General features: G+C 40.4%; 2 protein-coding genes across 8 annotated transcripts in view; one reads left to right on the top strand and one right to left on the bottom strand.

The window, feature by feature from the left end:
• The window catches only part of Kiaa1143 (KIAA1143 ortholog), a 59090-nt gene that overhangs the window by 2309 nt on the left and 38377 nt on the right, over positions 1-18404 (top strand). The window lies entirely within an intron of this gene.
• Positions 1-18404, bottom strand: part of Kif15 (kinesin family member 15) — a 62862-nt gene that overhangs the window by 37725 nt on the left and 6733 nt on the right. For both annotated transcript variants that reach the window (XM_059268979.1, XM_059268980.1), the window contains exons 4-8: positions 14612-14688; positions 11630-11667; positions 6228-6325; positions 3182-3361; positions 301-510 (exon numbers count right to left, since the gene is read on the bottom strand). In XM_059268979.1, coding sequence (XP_059124962.1) covers positions 301-510; positions 3182-3361; positions 6228-6325; positions 11630-11667; positions 14612-14688 — 603 coding nt within the window. The remainder of the gene's footprint in view (positions 1-300; positions 511-3181; positions 3362-6227; positions 6326-11629; positions 11668-14611; positions 14689-18404) is intronic.

The following is an 18404-nucleotide window of genomic DNA, read 5'->3' as shown; positions in this document are numbered from 1 at the left end:
TAAACCAAACCGTGGTTTCTGTGAGACAACTACTCAGAAGCCACTTCTCCAGATTTCTTCCCAATGGTCCAACTCACACCATCTTGTCTCTGTCTCCTCCTGACCAAAAGTAGTCACTTTTGCTCTCAACAGACTTGTCCTATCTCATTTAGATTTACTGTCATTGACCATATAAAATCTTCGCTTCTTTTGTGCAGGAACAATTTTTTTTTTCTTCTGAGGTCTTCACTATACTTTGTATGTCACTGATTTATAGTAAGAATTCACACTTAAATCTGAAGGTCATAATTTCATTCCTACCTTCAACCTCATCCCTTCTGCATGGGTATCCTTTTGTCTCTCAGATCCTGCTAAATCCACCAGGTTGAGTAGGGAGGTCCGAATGTTCACAGTTTCACTGCTTTTCTCCATTGATTCTATTGTGATTGTAAAGACTGCATGAGACCTAGAGGATTCTCTGTTCATAGATGTGGATGCTACACGCCTGTTCCTCCATCCTCTAGATAAGACCTAGGGAAAAAGGAAACTATATTATAAGAAGCGACAACAGGTACACTTAAGACAAACTCAAAACACAAAATAAGCACTTAATAATCTCTCATTGTAATATGAAAAATAATAACACATCGGTAATTTTACACCTTTACAACACAGTAATTTCCCATTGGAACAGGGGTGGGAACACTCACAGCCTTTGCACTGTTATCTAGCTTTGTGAAAATTTATAGTGACACAAGCTCTAAGTAGTATATATTTAGACACCAAAGTCAGCAGGAGAGCTATAAAGAATGGTGAGAAGGTTTACTGCCCATCAAGGGTTATTTTCTTTCCCTCTTCATGTCACAGAAAGAGGCAGGGTGTCCCAGGCTGGACTGGAACTCACTAGTAGTTCAGGCTAGCTTTGATCCTTCTGCTTCCACTTCCCAAGTACTGTGACTACAGATATGCATCCTTTTCTTTAGCTTAGATAATAAAAATTCAAAACCAAAAAGGAATATTTTGAGTTATCTTTACTCCAAAATTTTGGCAGCTTTCTCCCCTACAAAGTAGATTTTATTTTATTTTTCTTTCCATTCTGACAAGAAAATATATCAATGTTCAGACCAGAGACTCTTAGTTAGGCAAGTTCAAACCCCGACTCTACTATTTATAAGATATAGCTCTAAAAAAAGTTCCTGCTTCTGTATTCAAAAATGAGCATGGAGAGCAAGGCACAGTAATGTACTCCCAGCACTGGGAGGCAGAGGCAGTCAAATCTTTGTGAGTTCAAGGCCAGCCTGATTTACAAACCGAGTTCCAGGGCAGCCAGAGCCATGCAGAAACACTGTCTCAAAAACAAAACAAAACAAAAAAACAGCATGTAGATACTAACTTCACAGGGTAGAATATCTAAGTTCAATATACATATTTCCACCTTTGGATGTTATTAGAATTTAGATTGTGATTCAACATCAAGTGAGGACTGAGATGAGGCATTACTTTACAAGGATGCTTAGAATGTCAAACCTTAGGCAAAGTTGTTTTCTTTTGGGGAGAAGTCGTGGCTTGTGACAAGGTCTCTGTGTAACCCTGACTGTTCTGGAACTAGACTAGTCTGGCTTCAAACTCACAGAGATTCATCTGCCTCTGCCTCTTAGCGCAGGGATTAAAAGAGTGAACTTCCACACTTGGCCCAAGCTCAGAGTCCTGACAGGCCTTTAGGTGATGCTAATGACCTGAGAAACACAACCTGGAGAATAGTCACAATGTGTAAGGTGTAAAGTTACTTCAAAGGCTACAGTGAAAATTAAATAGAACTATATATGTGTGTGTGTGTGTATAACTACATATATAAAAATCACCACAGTACTTGCCATAAAATGCAATAAATGCTAGCTATTAAAACACTATTATGGGGCTGGAGAGATGGCTCCGAGGTTAAGAGCACTGGCTGCTCTTCCAAAGGTCCAGAGTTCAATTCCCAGCAACCACATGGTGGCTCACAACCATCTGTAATGAGATCTGGTGCCCACTTCTGGCCTGCAAGGATACATGCAGGCAGAGCACTGTATGCATAATAATTAAACAAATCTTAAAAACACTATTAACAAAACACAGTATAAAACCGAAATTATTTGTCAGTGTCATAGACTGAACAGAGGACCCTTTGAATACTAGACAACCTCTTTACCACTGACCTATAACCTCATAAAACTGAAATTATTTGTAGCTTTTATAGTTCTTCAACAGTACTTTATGCTCCCTCCTCATAGTATTAAATAAATATATTTAATGTTAGGTCAGCCATGTATTTGCATAGCTTCAAAAAAAAAAAAAAAGCTTTCACCAGGCAGTGGTGGTGCACGCCTTTAATCCCAGCAATTGGGAGGCAGAGCCAGGTAGATCTCTGAGTTAGAGGCCAGCATGGTCTACAGAGTGAGATCCAGGACAGGCACCAAAACTACACAGAGAAACCCTGTCTCGAAAAGACAGCTTGCTTGCATTTAATCCTAGCACTTAGGAAGCAGAGGCAGGCAGATCTCTGAGTTTCTACAGAGGGCTGTTACACAGAGAAACCCTGTCTCCAAAAAAAGAAGAAAAAAAAATCTCACAAACACAGGCCAACTTCCAAAAGCAAAAAAAGCACCTTTGCTTGAATACTTAACTCTTGAAAAAAAAAAAAAAAGAAACCATTATAGTACCCTTATTTGAAATCAACTGACCACATCAGGCTCCTTAAAAAATGAGAAGGATGTTTTCAGAAGTTCCTTCACTACGCTTGTATGCCGCCTCACAATAGGAAAGCAAAAACAGACCAGTGCTCCTAGGAGGCCTTGCACAGGGAGCTCCCATAGCAATAGATACTGATGAATTATTGTGCTATTAGAATAAATGCCACAAGCAATGTAAAATCAAGCCGCCCAAGGGCCCCCTCCCCCCTTTTGAGATAGGGTCTTACCATGCAGCCAAGGATAGCCTCAAACTCAATTTTTCCTGCCTCTCTCTGCCTCCCAAGTGCTAGGAGTACAGGTATGTAACCTCCATGGCCAGCCCAAAGCTGGAGAAATCTAGAAAATATTGCTACATTCTTTTTTCTTTACTTCTCAAAAGAGTTTGTGCTATGCCTTTATGAAATTCAATTCTTGATTCCTTGAGGTATGTTTATTGCCCAAACATCAAACACATCCTCACGGCAGGGTACCTGATAGGCTTCAGCAGCTGAGGTCACCACCTGCTCCACTGCACCAACCACAAAGACTCCCTTCTTTATGTGCTCCCTTAAGTATAGTCCGACAGATGCTGAGTCCAGCAGGTCATAGATTTGTTCATTGTAGACCTCAATAAAGGAGCACTTACACAGGAAAGTCTTCCCAGCTCCAGCCTGTAAAAGAAAACCTCCAATTAACAGTTTATACATTTATCCTCAGTTTCTATGATCTATTTCAGGTATGTTTCCCTATTAACCTTTAATATCATGTAAAACATTGAAATATCAGTGAAAATAATCTGGAAAACTAATTTCAAAACATTATTTAACTTTTTTTTTCTTTCTGGTTTTTTGAGACAGGGTTTCTCTGTGTAACAGTCCTGGCTGTCCTAGAACTCACTCTGTAGACCAGGCTGGTCTCGAACTCACAGAGATCTGCCTGCCTCTGCCTCCTGAATGTTGGGATTAAAGGTGTGAGCCAACCCTGCCAGGCTACATTATTTAACTTTTAAATATCATCATGGCAGTCCCAGAAGTCCAGTTTGGAGAGGTACCATGGAGCCTGCTGGTGGATGGGAATTGAGCAATTCAAATGGATTTCCACAGTCTTCCATATTGTACTTCTGTAGCTAGTTTTCCTGCCTGGCCCACAGTCAGGACAAATCTCTCTCACCTGCCAGTCCCACAGCCACTCAGACCTGACCAAGTAAACACAGAGACTTATATTGGTTACAAATTGTATGGCCATGGCAGGCTTCTTGCTAACTGTTCTTACAGCTTAAATTAATCCATTTCTATAAATCTATACCTTGCCACGGGGCTCGTGGCTTACCGGCATCTTCACATACTGTTTGTCATCGTGGCGGCTGGCAGTGTCTCTGACTCAGCCTTCCACTTCCCAGCTTTATTCTCCTCCTTGTCCCGCCTATACTTCCTGCCTAGTCACGGGCCAATCAGTGTTTTATTTATTGACCAATCAGCAACACACTTGACATACAGACCATCCCACAGCATACTTCCTCATAGTTTTGTTTTAACATTTGTTGTTTGTATGTACAGGCACTCTCATGCATAGCATGTACATGTAGATGAAGATAACTTGTAGGAGTCAGCTCTCTCCTACCATCTGGATCCCAGGGACCAAACTCAAGACATCAGGCTTGGTGGCAAGTGTCTTTTCCCACTGAACCATATCGTCGGCACCAGATAAAGTTTTACTTGAAGCAAGTTTCATGTGCTTTAAAAGACTGAAACTAATTCGTCCTAAAAAAAAATTTGGGGCTGGAGATATGGCTCAGTGGTTAAAAGCACTTGCAGGTCTTATAAAAGACTTGGGCTTGGTTTTTAGCACACATATAGATTACACATCAATTCTATATCTGTTGCCTTCTTCTGGCCTCTACAAGCACTGTACACCTATAGTGCACTTATATGCAGGTAAAACACCCATATACTTAAAATAAAAATCTTAAAAATTGTTTAAAAAAAAAAACAAAACAGAACAAAAACCAACTAGGTGCTGGACAGATAGGTCAGTGGTTAAGAGCACTTGACTGCTTTTCCAGAGGACCCTCAATAGATTCTCAGCACACACATGGAGGCTCACAATCATCTGTAACTCCAGTCCCAGGGGATCCAGCATGATCTTCTGGTCTTTAGCACCAGGCATGCCTGTGATACAGACATACATGCCAACAAAACATCTGATATTCATAAAAATAAATAATTTTTAAAAATGCAACCACAGAAACACATGGTGTTAAAAGTTAATTATTTTACTATCATGCAATTTGTATGTCTAACTGCAATTTTGGGTATATTTCTGCAACGGAGTAAATAGTAAGCCAACGCTACTTACCAATTTCCTTGGTATACAAGTTTATCAAGTACATAATACCAAGGATTCTCAACTCTGGAATCTACCAAGCTAAATAAGTGCAATCATGAGAATGGTCCAACCAAGGAACCAGTGAGAGGGAAAAGATAGTGTTCTGAAGTGATGGAGTCTTAATCCACAAAGAGCAAGATGACAGTGAGGTGCAAGCAAGTACGGCCAACAAACAAGGCTGGGTTCATCGCTGATGTACATCATGAGGACATATGCACACCTTTAAGCCTGGGTACAGCTAGATGGTGGGACTTTTATTGTACCTCAATGTATTATTTACTTTACTATTGCTCTGATAAAATACCACAGCCAAGACAACTGATAGAAGGAAGGGCTTCCACTGGGAAAGAATCCATGATGGCAGAAAGAAGGGAGCATCTGGTAGGAACAACTGGGAGCTGAGACCAGAGGCTGAGGGCTCAAATATCAAAACACAACCAGGAAGCAGAGAGATAACTTGAAATGGTGTTGAGACTTTCTCCAAAGAGACTTCCAATGATATACTCCTTCCAACAAGGCAATACTTCCCAAGACTCCCCAAAAACTGCAACCAAGTGGGAGCCAAGAATTTAAATGCCTGAGACTATGGGGGGACATTTCTCATTGAAATCACTGTACTTTATTTTCCTTGGTTGAAATTTTCTATACACTTTTCTCTCATAAAAATCTCTGAGAGTACCAGAAGCAACCAGTTCTTTTGTGTATGCTAGCAAAAGGCTAGCCTTGAACACTCTATATAGATTAGGATGGCTTTGAACTTCTGACGACCTTGAAGTTCTTATCTTCTTGCTTCTACCTCCAGCATGATGGGATTACAGGTGTATACCAACATACTCAGATTTTTTAGTGCTGGGGATCAAACCCAGGGCCTATTGCATTCTAGGCAAGCACTCTATCAGTATTTTATTTTTCCATTAAAATTTTTTTTTTAATTTATTGGTACGGTGTTTTGCCTACATGTGTGTCATGTGCATGTCTGGTGTCCACAGAGGCTAGAAGAAGGCATCAGATCCCTTAGGGTTACAGACCGTTGTGAGTTGCCATGTGTGTGCTGGGAATTGAATGTAGGTCCTCTGGAAGAATAGCCAGTGGTTCTTTATGGCTGAGCCATCTCTCCAGCCTCCTTACATTTTATTTTTACATAAGCTTTACCTTTTCTTTTTCACGATCAATTAAGGAAAACAAATATTCAAAACTTCGTGGGATTACTCCTCTCAGATTATGAGAAAAATTATCAGAGTCTGATGGTCCTGAGGAAAAAAGAAACAAAAACCTTTTATTCTGAAAATCCTTTAAAATAGCAATAGCAAAAGGCAGTTTATACAGAAATAGAATGATATACAGCATAATTAATTTCCTAGTTCTGTTTCAAGCAAGTAACATTTACACCTGTGAAAGAGTAAGTAATAAAACTGTCCATTAGTGAGACTGAAGGGAAGGCCCACAGTAGCCACCAACCAATTCTAAACACAGATGTGATCTATTCCTGTGCTAAGCTTAACATCCTTCAACTATCAGGTACTGACATGATTGTACTCTATTTATGCATGTGACCTTTGTTTTCACAGACTGTGATGGTTTGAATAAGAATGGTCCCCCATAGGCTCCTATATTTGAATGCTTGGCCTGCAGTTAGTGGAACTGTTTGAAAAGAATTAGGAGGTGTGGACTTTTTGAAGGAGGTGTGTCACTGGTAATGGGCTTTGAGGTTTCAAAAGCCCATACCATTCTCAAATAACTAACTCTCCAGGCTTCCTGCTTGTGGATTAGATGTAAGGTCTCAGCTACTGCTCCAGCGACAAACCTGTTTACCTGCTGCCATGTTCTCCCGCCATGAGAGTCAAAATCCTCTAAAACTGTAAGCTGTATTTATTTATTTATTTTAATTTTTTTTTGGTTTTTCAAGGCAGGGTTTCTCTGTGTAGATTTGCGCCTTTCCTGGATCTCACTCTGTAGACCAGGCTGGTCTCAAACTCACAAAGATCCGCCTGCCTCTGCCTCCCGAGTGTTGGGATTAAAGGCGTGCGCCACCACTGCCCAGCAACTCTTTATTTTATAAGTTGCCTTGGTCATGATGTCTCTTCACAGGAAGATAAAAGTAACTAAGACACAAACTGATCTGTTCTCTAAGTCATGGACCCACACTGTGTGTGTTCTAAGATTCAGAATTTTCAACTACAAAATGGGGGTATTAATGTCAATAACCAGAGAGTTGTTGAAAGAATTGAAAGTCTGAAAATAAATCAGTTTACATCAAGCACACTAAGTACTAAAAATTAGGATTTGCTATCATTTTTTTTTAATTGGGCAGTAAAAACCACACCAGTAAGGACACAGTAATGACATCTCCACAGATTCCTAGCAGACAGAAATGCAGAGTGGTGTTTCTATTTTGTTACAACTGGGGAAGGACAGATGTGTAAGAGTTGTAAGGAGTACTCCTTTCAGCTTGCAATATGGTATTTATATACTGAGGGACCTCTACAGTTCCTAGCTGACAAGTTCTGCACCCTTTGTTATTCCCTAAGTGAGCAGAGTGATAAGAATACCCTTTCCTCGAGAATTTTTGCTTCTGTCACTGATTCCTGAAGCAGCTACAGAACAGATCAGAGCAATGAAGGAGAAAGACAATTTACAACAAGCCCACTCAAAACTGCATGATGCTAATGAAAGCATGTTTAGAAAGTCCTTAAATAACAACAGGATGAGGGATTGGAGGCTAGCATAACCACATGATCAAATGTCTCACCTCCCAACCTCAAGGAGGAGGGGAAGAGACACTGAAGGTAAAGTTGATTACCAGTCAATGCTTTACAGCCATTTCCAAAACAAATTTCAGTGCCTCCCCCACAACCCCCCCCAAAAATCCAGAGGGCTGGAGAAACGGGTCAGCAGTTAAGACTGCTTCCTTTTTGTGATGGCTAGACTTTATGTCAACTTGACATAAGCTAGGGTCATCTTGGAGGAAGGAACCTTGTGGTGATGTATTGTGTAGCCTAATAAACTGGCCCGAGGATCAGAAGACAGAGCAATCCACTAGATTAGAGGCCAGACAGTGGTGGCACACACCCTTAATCCTATCACTGGGAGTCAGAGATTGGTCTAGATCTCTGTGAGTTCAAGGCCACACTGGAAACAGAGCCAGGCAGTGGTGGCACACACCTTTAATCCCAGTACTTGAGCCGGGCGGTGGTGGCGCACGCCTTTAATCCCAGCACTCAGGAGGCAGAGCCAGGCGGATCTCTGTGAGTTTGAGGCCAGCCTGGGCTACCAAGTGAGTTCCAGGAAAGGTGCAAAGCTGCACAGAGAAACCCTGTCTCGAAAAACCAAAAAAAAAAAAAAAAAAAAAAAAAGAAATCCCAGTACTTGGAAGCACACACGCCCTTAATCCCAGGAAGTGATGGCAGGGTGGAGAAAGGTAGATAAGGCTTGAAGAAACAGAAACTAAAGCAGTTCAGCTGAGACCCATTTGGATGAGGACTCAGAGGATTTCAGTCAGAGGATTCGTGTGGAGTTGGTGAGGTAATAGGTGGTGGCTGTAGCTTGCTCTGCTTCTCTGAACTTTCAGCTTTCACCCCAATATCCAGCTCTGGGTTTTTTGCTTTTTGTTTTTGTTTTTTTATTAAAAAGACCATTTAAGATTCAAACAACAGAACCTCAATTGAGAAATTCCTTGAAAAGATCAGGCAAGCCTGTAGGGCATTTTCTTAATTAGTGATTAATGTGGAAAGGTTCAGCTCACTGTGGGTGGGGCCACCCCTAACCTGGTGGTCCTGGGTTCTATAAGAAAGCAGGTTGAGTAAGCCAGTAAGGAGTATTCCTCTACAGTTTCTGCAACAGCTCCTGCCTCCAAATTCCTGCCCTGTTTAAGTTCTTGTCCTGACTTCCTTTGATGATGAACAGTGATATGGAAATGTAAGCAAAATAGGCAAAACCCTTTCCTCCCCAAAGTGCTTTTGGGTATGGTATTTTATCACAGCAATAGAAACTCTAACCTAAGTACCAGAACTCAATTTCCAGCACCCATATCAGGTGACTCACAACTAACCGCCTGTTGCCTCAGCTCCAGGGGGATCCAGTGCCCTCTTCTGGCCTCTGTAGGCACCTGAACAGATGTGCACACACACCCCCCACACACATAAAAAAAAGAAATGTTTAAAAAAAATTCAAAAAGACAGCTCTGGGAACTTGTGAATAGCTAATACAACTCATGGGTACTTCCATGAGGTGAACAAGAGCACATCCATGTCACAGGAGTGATGAACCCCACTCCAGAGACAGAAACTCCTCTCTTCCAGACTCCACTAACTCCTCCTTTTATCTCTTCATCTGACTGTGTGACAATATCAGCTTGACTGGATAGAGCAATGCCTAGGTTAGTACAGCAAAGGTTTACTTTGCTTAGGTTTGTCTTCAAGGACTCTCATGCCAGGGATAATTAACTATAGAGAAGGTGCCTTGGATGTTGGTGGCACGGATCCTAGAGGCTAGGCCCAGAAGATGGAGGAAATGGGGAAGGGGAGGCACACTAGCACAGGCAATCTGTCTCTCTTCCTGGCCACCATAAGCAACAACTATGTCCTGTCACCTCTGCCATGATTTTTTGTCTCACCACGACACCCCAGCCACCCATAGACTGAAACCAGGGCCCTAAATAAGTCCTTCCCCTTAAACTGTTTTCAGGTATTTTTTAGTAACCAAGTAATGCTTTGACATGCTGTTTATTTGTAAGCTTTCAAGATAAGCCCTTGTGATAAACTAGTTTCCCTGAGTCCTGTGAAGCTTTATAGCAGTGGTTCTCAACCTACTTCGTACTCTATAATACAGCTCTTCATATTGTGGTGACCCCAACCATAAAATTATTTTTGTTGCTACTTCATAATGCTACTGTTATGAATTGTAATGTAAATATCTGATATACAAGCCCTGTGAGAGTCCCAAATAGCAAACTTAAGGGTTGTGGGAACCTCAGTTTATAGCTGTTTTGTTTTGCAACATGGGCCACAAAGCAAGGCTTATAATTAGCACCTGCAGTGGGGAAGGCAGTCTGCCTTGGGACTGAGCCTAAACCTACAGGATCCAGCACAAGCTTCAAGTATACCCACCACACTCCAGGGCAGGCCCTATGACCAGAAGTAGTTGGCTAACATAAAATGAACCTCATGAGGATTTTTTTTTTTTTGAGGACTTTTTTTGTTTGGGCATTTTTTGTCTTATTGGTCTTTTGCTTGTTTGATTTTCTTTCTTCTTCTTCTTCTTCTTCTTCTTCTTCTTCTTCTTCTTCTTCTTCTTTTTTTTTTTTTTTTTGGAGAGGGTGGGGGTGATGGTAGTGTGGTAGCAAACACCTTTAATCCCAGCACTCAGGAAGCAGACTGGCTCATTGCTTGTTTGATGCCAGCCTGATCTGCAGGAGTTCAAGGATAGCGAGGGCAACATTGTGAGATCCTGTTACAAACAGGAAAAGAGAAGAAGAAGTGTAGCTGAGAGTATTGATGCGCACTGGCGATCCCAGGACAAAGAGACCAAAGCAAGCATACTGCTGCAAGTTCACAGTCAGCCTGGGGTACACAGCAACCCACGCTCAGAAAACAAACAAAATGATGTAGCAGGTATTATAAATATTAGTTAAGTATGCTCTAGAGACCAAAGGAACTAACAGACGGCTGGGAAACAGGGAAGTAATGAAAACCTTACAAGTGTCTTGTATGGGCTTGTAGCATGCACTGAGAAGTTTGTGAATGGTCCTTGTAAACTGTACTGGGTGGAGGGCACACCTGCAATCCCAGCAGTTGGGAGCTGGAGATAGGAGGATGAAGTTCAACCTCACCTGTGGCTACATGGTTAGTCTGAGATCAGCCTAGTCTACATGAGATCCTGGTTTGTTTGGTGTTTTTTTTTTGGTGGTGGTGGTGAGGGAGCTCCCTGGTGAGGGACTCACACGGAAAGGAAAGAAAGAAGGAGCTAGGCAACGCCTGGTCTATGTAGCAAGTTCCAGTACAGCTAGGGTTACACAGTAGACCGTTTCAAAAAGAAAAAGAAAAAGAAAGAAAGGAGGGGAGCAGATATGCATAATAGGTAGAAAAATAATATTAGAAACATGAGTGATCTTACATTATTTTTCCATAAAATTTCATTTGTAGACATTCCAAAGCAAGCAAACATAATGAGGAGAACAATCTTAATATCAGCTGCTTTAGGGGATAGGGTAAGAGTCATAAACCAGGAATCTGGACCTTGGTAGTATTTATGCAGACATATACACATGCACACATATGTTATATGACTATATATATTTGTGAACACACACACACAAAATTGTGTCTAGCACCCAATCTATACCTAGTCTATGCCAAGCATTGAGCTGAGGTATATAACTATAATCAGGATTAACAAATAGACTATCCAGGAATTCACAACCTGGTAGAAACATGGGAAACATCCCTATTTTTATGAAAGTAACATCATACAAAAAAAATAATGCCTTCCCCTAAAACATGTTCCAAGTGGTCACCACAGAAAATGCAGTTAGCCAGCAAACACTGGTCTTGACTTACCCATCATAGTAAATGTCTTCCCTGAGCCAGTCTGCCCACTGAAAAAAAGAAAATTTTGTGTTATTTTCACACATAAAATTCAGACTAACCTTCTAATTTAGTATGGTTTACTAAGATGTAATGGAATGATCCTCTCCATACTGCTCTGCAATCTTCTTTTCCTTTAATTAATTGTACCTCAGATATCTCAGTCAGTAAACAGATGCCTATCTCTTTTTTTTTTTTTTTTGGTTTTTTGAGACAGGGTTTCTCTGTGTAGCTTTGGAGCCTGAACAGGAACTCACTCTGTAGCCCAGGCGGGCCTCAAACTCAGAGATCTGCCTGCCTCTGCCTCCCGAGTACTGGGATTAAAGGCGTGCGCCATCACCGCCCGGCAAGCCTATCTCATTTTTTATAAATAGCTATAACAGTATTTTATGGATACAGAATCTTCAGGCATAATTTATTCAACCAGAATCAAGCAGATTTGTTTCTAATTTTTGCTAAATAATGTAGTAATTTTGAAGTTCTCTACCTTGAAGAGATATTTAAGGGGGCTGGAGAGATGGCTCAGAGGTTAAGAGCACTGACTGCTCTTCCAGAGGTCCTGAGTTCAATTCCCAGCAACCACATGGTGGCTCACAACCATCTGTAATGAGATCTGGTGCCCTCTTCTGGCCTGCAGGGATACATGCTGTATACATAATAAATAAATAAATCTTAAAAAAAAAAAAAGAGATATTTAAATGACTTTATTTTAAAATACACTTAAGGCTGTATATGGTGGAAAATGCCTTTAATCCCAGTATGAGGCAGAGGCAGGCAGATCTCTGAGATCTGTATGATCACCCAACCAATAAATCACTTGTTTATCTCCAAGTTCTACCCACAAACATAAAAAGGAATTTGAATTAATATATTAATGAATGCACCTGAAATATTCCTATAAAGCTGGACATAGTAGTGCACGCCTTTAATCCCAGCACAAAGGAGGCAGAGGCAAGCAGAGTTCTATGAGTTCAAGGTCTATATGTCAAGTTACAGGAAAGCCAGAGCTGCTCAGAGAGACCCTTCCTCTAAATAAATAAATAAACAAATAAGCAAACACATAAATAAGCAAGCAAGCAAGCCTACAGAGTTGCCAACGAAAACAGTTCTGAAGATATGCAATCTGTGGCAACTGTGGCTATTTCAAAATCATTTTGAATTTCACCATTCAAAATAATCTATGGAGAAAATTCTTGCTGCTATGGGAAGACATGATGGACTGGCTTTCTACATCAGGTCTTAAAAGGGAATATTTAAAGTCTCCTCGCTCCAAATCTTCAGATGTGAGTACACGGTATGCAGAAACTAAGAAAATAAAACAGGACCATTGCCAGGATAGAGGGGTTAGGGAGCAAGAGAGAGGAGAATAGCAGGGTACAATAGTCTGATCCAAGAAATGGGAAGGGGCAGGCTCTTTGGGGAACAGGATGGAGGTAAATATAGAAGGAGGGAAGAAAATAAAATAACAATAAGAATGTCTGAAAAAGCCATAAGGAATCACACTATTAATTACTTACTTTAAAAAAGAATAAAATACATGTAACACCTATATATATATATTAAATAAATTTTTCTCATCTGGGTCAAAGACCACCTAACAAAATCCCAATACCAGACATGAGAAGCCCTCTTATATGTTGGGCAGGGCTGTCCAAGAGACTCCTAGAACATAGAGCCTATTGCTGTTGCCCTCCAAGAGATGGAAGTTAAGTCCCTATTGCTAAAGACACCATACATTTTAGAACAGGTCCCAGAGACCCAAGCTAGAATGATCTGAAAGCCTTTTCCCTGCAGACTAGTTCTCATGAAAAGGGAACCGTATATAAATACTTTACAGTTAATATTTTCCTCACAGTGATACACATTAATTCTGAAACTGCTTTACCTGTATCCTAAGGTTGAACAAGTTAATAAAAGGATGGTAGACAGTGAAAGGTTTATCACCAACATCAAGGGTAGTAAACAGGAAAGAAAGGCTAAACATGAGTTTATACTGACGTCTGGCTCCAGTAACCACAGTTTATTATATGTCAAGTTCTAGGAAAGCCAGAGCTGCTCAGCTTAGCATGACAGCTACATGAATGGATGACACAGAAACAACTCCAGATCTCTGTAGACACAGGGCATGCACATATGTTTCCTAGCCTGTCTGCTGAGGAAGCCTCAAAACAGTCACTCTCCAGTAGTAATAAACACATCTAAGGGGCCAAATCTTGGTTTCTCATTACTATTTTCAAAAATAGGAACCAGGATTTTATTCTAGAACTAGTTTAGGAAAAAATGTAAGAGCTTGGAAAATCATGTAGCATGATACAGCAAGGAAGTGCTCAAAAACCCAAGGGCAGAATACGTCAAGGGGGCACAGAAACTTCAAAGAGCGCCCATTACCAAGGATGGAACAAGATGAGCAACAGAAAGACTATAGCACTAGCTTACAACCCAAAGTATAACAGAAATAGACATGACTATATCTCATATAAACAGATGAATAAACAAATGGAGAAACAGACAAACCTTTCTTTCAGAAAAATTCCAAATATCATTCTCCTCTCCAAGAGGTGGAGCTCAATCCACTCACCTTGATTACCCAGGTAAGGGTGACTTATAACAGGTGTCTCTAAAAATCCAAAAACCTTTGTCAGGAGTGAAAAGCAGGAAGAGTCACTGCACTGCTAGTGTGAAACAGAAAGAGGGGGCTCTGAGCCAAGTAAGGTGAATGGTCTCTAAGCTAGGAAAGGAGGAAATATTTTCATGTACAGCTTCCAGAAGAATGAAGCTCCAGTAACAGCTTAATCTTAGCCCTGTAAGATCCATGTTGAACTTCTGACTTAAGAGAACTGTAAAATAAATCTGTTATTTTAGTCGCTAAGTTTGGGGTGTCTTATTAACACAGCAATAAGTAGGAACCAATACAAGCACTATCATACCTTTATATGTAGACAGACAACAACTTACTATGCAAAGATGGTCCCATTATAACCGCTCATGCAAGACTCCACAATGCTTTTAGCCACCGTCGAGAATACAGACTCCTAAGATATAAGCACCAAACATGTTAAATAAAAATACTTCTAACCTACATCTCCTAATATAATAAAAAATGAGTCCTTAGACTTTAAGACCTATGATTACTTGAAGGTTGCATCTACTTAAGACAAATGGCTGAACCATAAAAGACGATAAAAGGTAGAACTACAAATATCGTTAGGTCCATTAATCTCCAATACAGTCATAGGTTTAAAGTGTATCTATTGCTTTGGAGCAACATGGACAGGGAAACATAAAAAAACCTGACCACTTGGCACCATCTGAGAAACCTAATACAGTGTCAACTTTATTGTTTTAACCTTAGCAATTTCTATAATATAACACAGTTTTATTACTTTTTAAAGTGTTAATATTGCTTACAAGTGTATTTCAATTCTTTGGAATATATATTATAATATACACACACACACACACACACACATATGTAAGTATGTATGTATGTATGTACAGATATGTGTGTGTGCATGTGTAGGGGGTGCAAATGACATTGTGGCTGTTGTTCCTCGGGTGCTATCCACTGTAGTTTTTTATTTGATTTAATTTTGTGACAAAGTCAAGTAGATAGGCTAACCAGTGAGTCCCAGTGATCCATATTTTTGCCTTCCCAATACTGGGATTACAATGTAGGCCACCAAACCTGGCTTTGCTTACACATGGGATCTGGGGATCAAACTTGGGTCCTTAATATTTTAGTGATTCCACCATCTCCCAACCATTTCAATTTTTTTAGTAAAAAAAAAAAAAAAATTGTCAAAAAAAAAAAAAAAAAGCAAGCTGGGCACAGTAATGAACACCTTTGATCCCAGCACTTGGGAGGCAGAGGTAGGAAGGAGTTCAAGGCCAGCCTGACTACATAGTGAATTCCAGAACAGACAGAGTTACAAAGTTAAGACCCTGTCTCACGGGGAAAAGAAAAAAAAAAAGCATGCAGGTGACTGGAGACATAGCTGAGTAGTTAGGAGCACTACTGGCTGCTCTTCCAGAGGACCTTGGTTTAGTTCTCAGCACCCACATGTTGGACTCATAACCGTAGTAACTCTTGTTCTAAGGGATCTGACACCTTCCTCTAGTCTCAGAAGGCACTGGGCACACATGTGGTACACAGACATATATGCAGGCAAAATACTCATACATATAAAATGATTTTTTAAATGCATATGGGGCTGGAGAATTGGCTCAGTGATTAAGAGCACTCATTGTATAGGACCTGTGTTTGATTCCCAGAATGTACATGGTGGTTTACAACTATCCAAAACTACAATTCCAGGACATCTGACACCCTCTTCTGACCTCTAAGGACACCAGGCATACACATGACACACACATATGTATATACATGCAGGCAAAACACTCAGTACATATAAGATAGACATTTAAATGCATGCATATAAATTTTTTATATTACATATAAATATTATTCTGTGTTATCACAAAATTCATAGTTCTATATTTTCTTCACTTATTTTGTCACTAGTTTGTCACTAGTTTGTTCTAAAAGTATTTTTATTTTATTTTTACTTATAGGTAGATGCAGTTTATCAACAATGTAAGAACTCCTAAACCTACACTGTCCATAAGCTACATGTGGCTGCTGAAAGCCTGATGTAGGTTATTAGTCCAAATAGAGATGTTGTATAGGTGTAAAATATATAGGAGATTTTCTTCTAATGGGAAATACTTTTTTTTTTTTTTGGTTTGTCCTGGAACTCACTATGTAGTCCAGGCTGGCCTCGAACTCACAGATATCCGCCTGCCTCTGCCTCCCAAGTGCTGAAAATAAAGGCATGTGCCACCACTGCCTGGTTGGGAAATATCTTAATAATAGTTACATTATTTACATATTGAAGTGGTATTTTGGACACATTGAGTTAAATAATATACATGATTAATAATCAATTTTACCTGTTTCTTTTTTTCTTCCCACTGTGTCTACTAAGATATTTTAAATTAAGTGTAGCTCATTTTATATTTCCATTGAGTAGCATTTCCCTAGCTGAAAAGAAAAAAGACCTAAATATTTTACAAAACAAACAAACAAACATCAAGAGTACAATAAAGACCTGTGAGGGGCTGGGATTCCATTCATCGAGCAGAGTGCTTGCCTAGTATGCACAAAGCCCTAGATTCAATCGCCAGCACATCACCAAGCATCATGGTACATGCCTGTAATCTCAGCACTCAGGAATTGGAGGCAAGCAGATCTGAAGTCTAAGGTCATCTCTGGCTACACAGTGTGCTTCAGACTAGCCTGGGATACACAAGACCTCATCTCAAAGGAAAAAATAAAGACTGTGATGTCTGATACAGTAACCATTAGCTACATGTGACTAACTTGGATCATCCAGTATATTAGCCAAATTTCAAATGTTTAAGAGGCATGTATGGCTAATGTACCCAAGGAATCAAATTTTAAATTTTATTTAGTTTTAATTAAAGTTAATTCACCACATGGCCAGAGGTTACTGTAGCAGGTCAAATATTAAATATTTCCATCACTGTAGGAGGTTTTGCTAGACAGTGGCATTAGATTTTTAACTAAATTAGATTTAATTATAAAAGCAGTCATCAGGGCTGGAGATATGGCTCAGTGGTTAAGAGCACTGGCTGCTCTTCCAGAGGACCTGGGTTCAATTCCCAGCACCCACATGGCAGCTCACAACTTGTCTGTACTCCTGTTCCAGGAGATCTAATGCCCTCATACAGACAGATCTGCAGGCAAAACACCAATGTACACAAAATAAAGATAAATAAATTATTTAAAAACAAATAAAAATAAAAAATAAAAGCAGAACCGGGTGGTGGTGGCGGCACACGACTTTAATCCCAGTACTTGGGAGGCAGAGCCAGGTGAATCTCTGTGAGTTCGAGGCTAGCCTGGTCTACAGAGTGAGATCCAGGACAGGCACCAAAACTACGCAGAGAAACCCTGTCTCAAAAAAATAAAATAAAATAAAAAAATAAAATAAAAAAAATTATCGCCGGGCGGTGGTGGCGCACGCCTTTAATCCCAGCACTCGGGAGGCAGAGGCAGGTGGATCTTTGTGAGTTCGAGGCCAGCCTGGTCTACAGAGCGAGATCCAGGAAAGGCGCAAAGCTACACAGAGAAACCCTGTCTCGAAAAACCAAAAAAAAAAAAAAAAAATTATCAAAGGGCAGTAGTGGCACACGACTTTAACCCCAGCACTTGGGAGGCAGAGACAGGTGGATCTCTGTGAGTTCGAGGCCAGCCTGGTCTAAAGAGCGAGATTCAGGACAGGCACCAAAACTACATGGAGAAATCCTGTCTCAAAAAAACCAAAAACCAAAACAAACAAAACAAAACCATAAGAAAAGCAGTTACTGACATAACGGTATCTTTTTAAAACCTGTGCGGGGGGGGGGGGGGGGGGGGGGGGGGGGGGCAGGCACAGACGAAGAGGTCAGAGGACAACTCTGTGGAGTAAGTTCTCTCCTCCAATCGTTATGTGGGTTCTGGCGTTTGAACTCAGCTAGTGAGACCTTTGAGGCAGGTGATTTTACCCACTGAGCCATCTTAACTGGCTCACGGTCACTTTAAATCCTTGAACTAGAAAGTCAACTATATTTAGTGATTATTTAAATGGCTCTGAAATTGTCATTTATTTCATCAGTATGTATAAAAAGAAACAGAAAGCAGGTTTGTTTGATTCTGGAACATAGTTTGATGAACAAAGAAGACAAC

Source organism: Peromyscus eremicus, chromosome 7 (assembly GCF_949786415.1).
Source record: "Peromyscus eremicus chromosome 7, PerEre_H2_v1, whole genome shotgun sequence".
Lineage (NCBI taxonomy): Eukaryota > Metazoa > Chordata > Mammalia > Rodentia > Cricetidae > Peromyscus > Peromyscus eremicus.
Note: the sequence above shows the minus strand (reverse complement) of the source record. Positions and strands in the feature narration are given on the sequence as shown.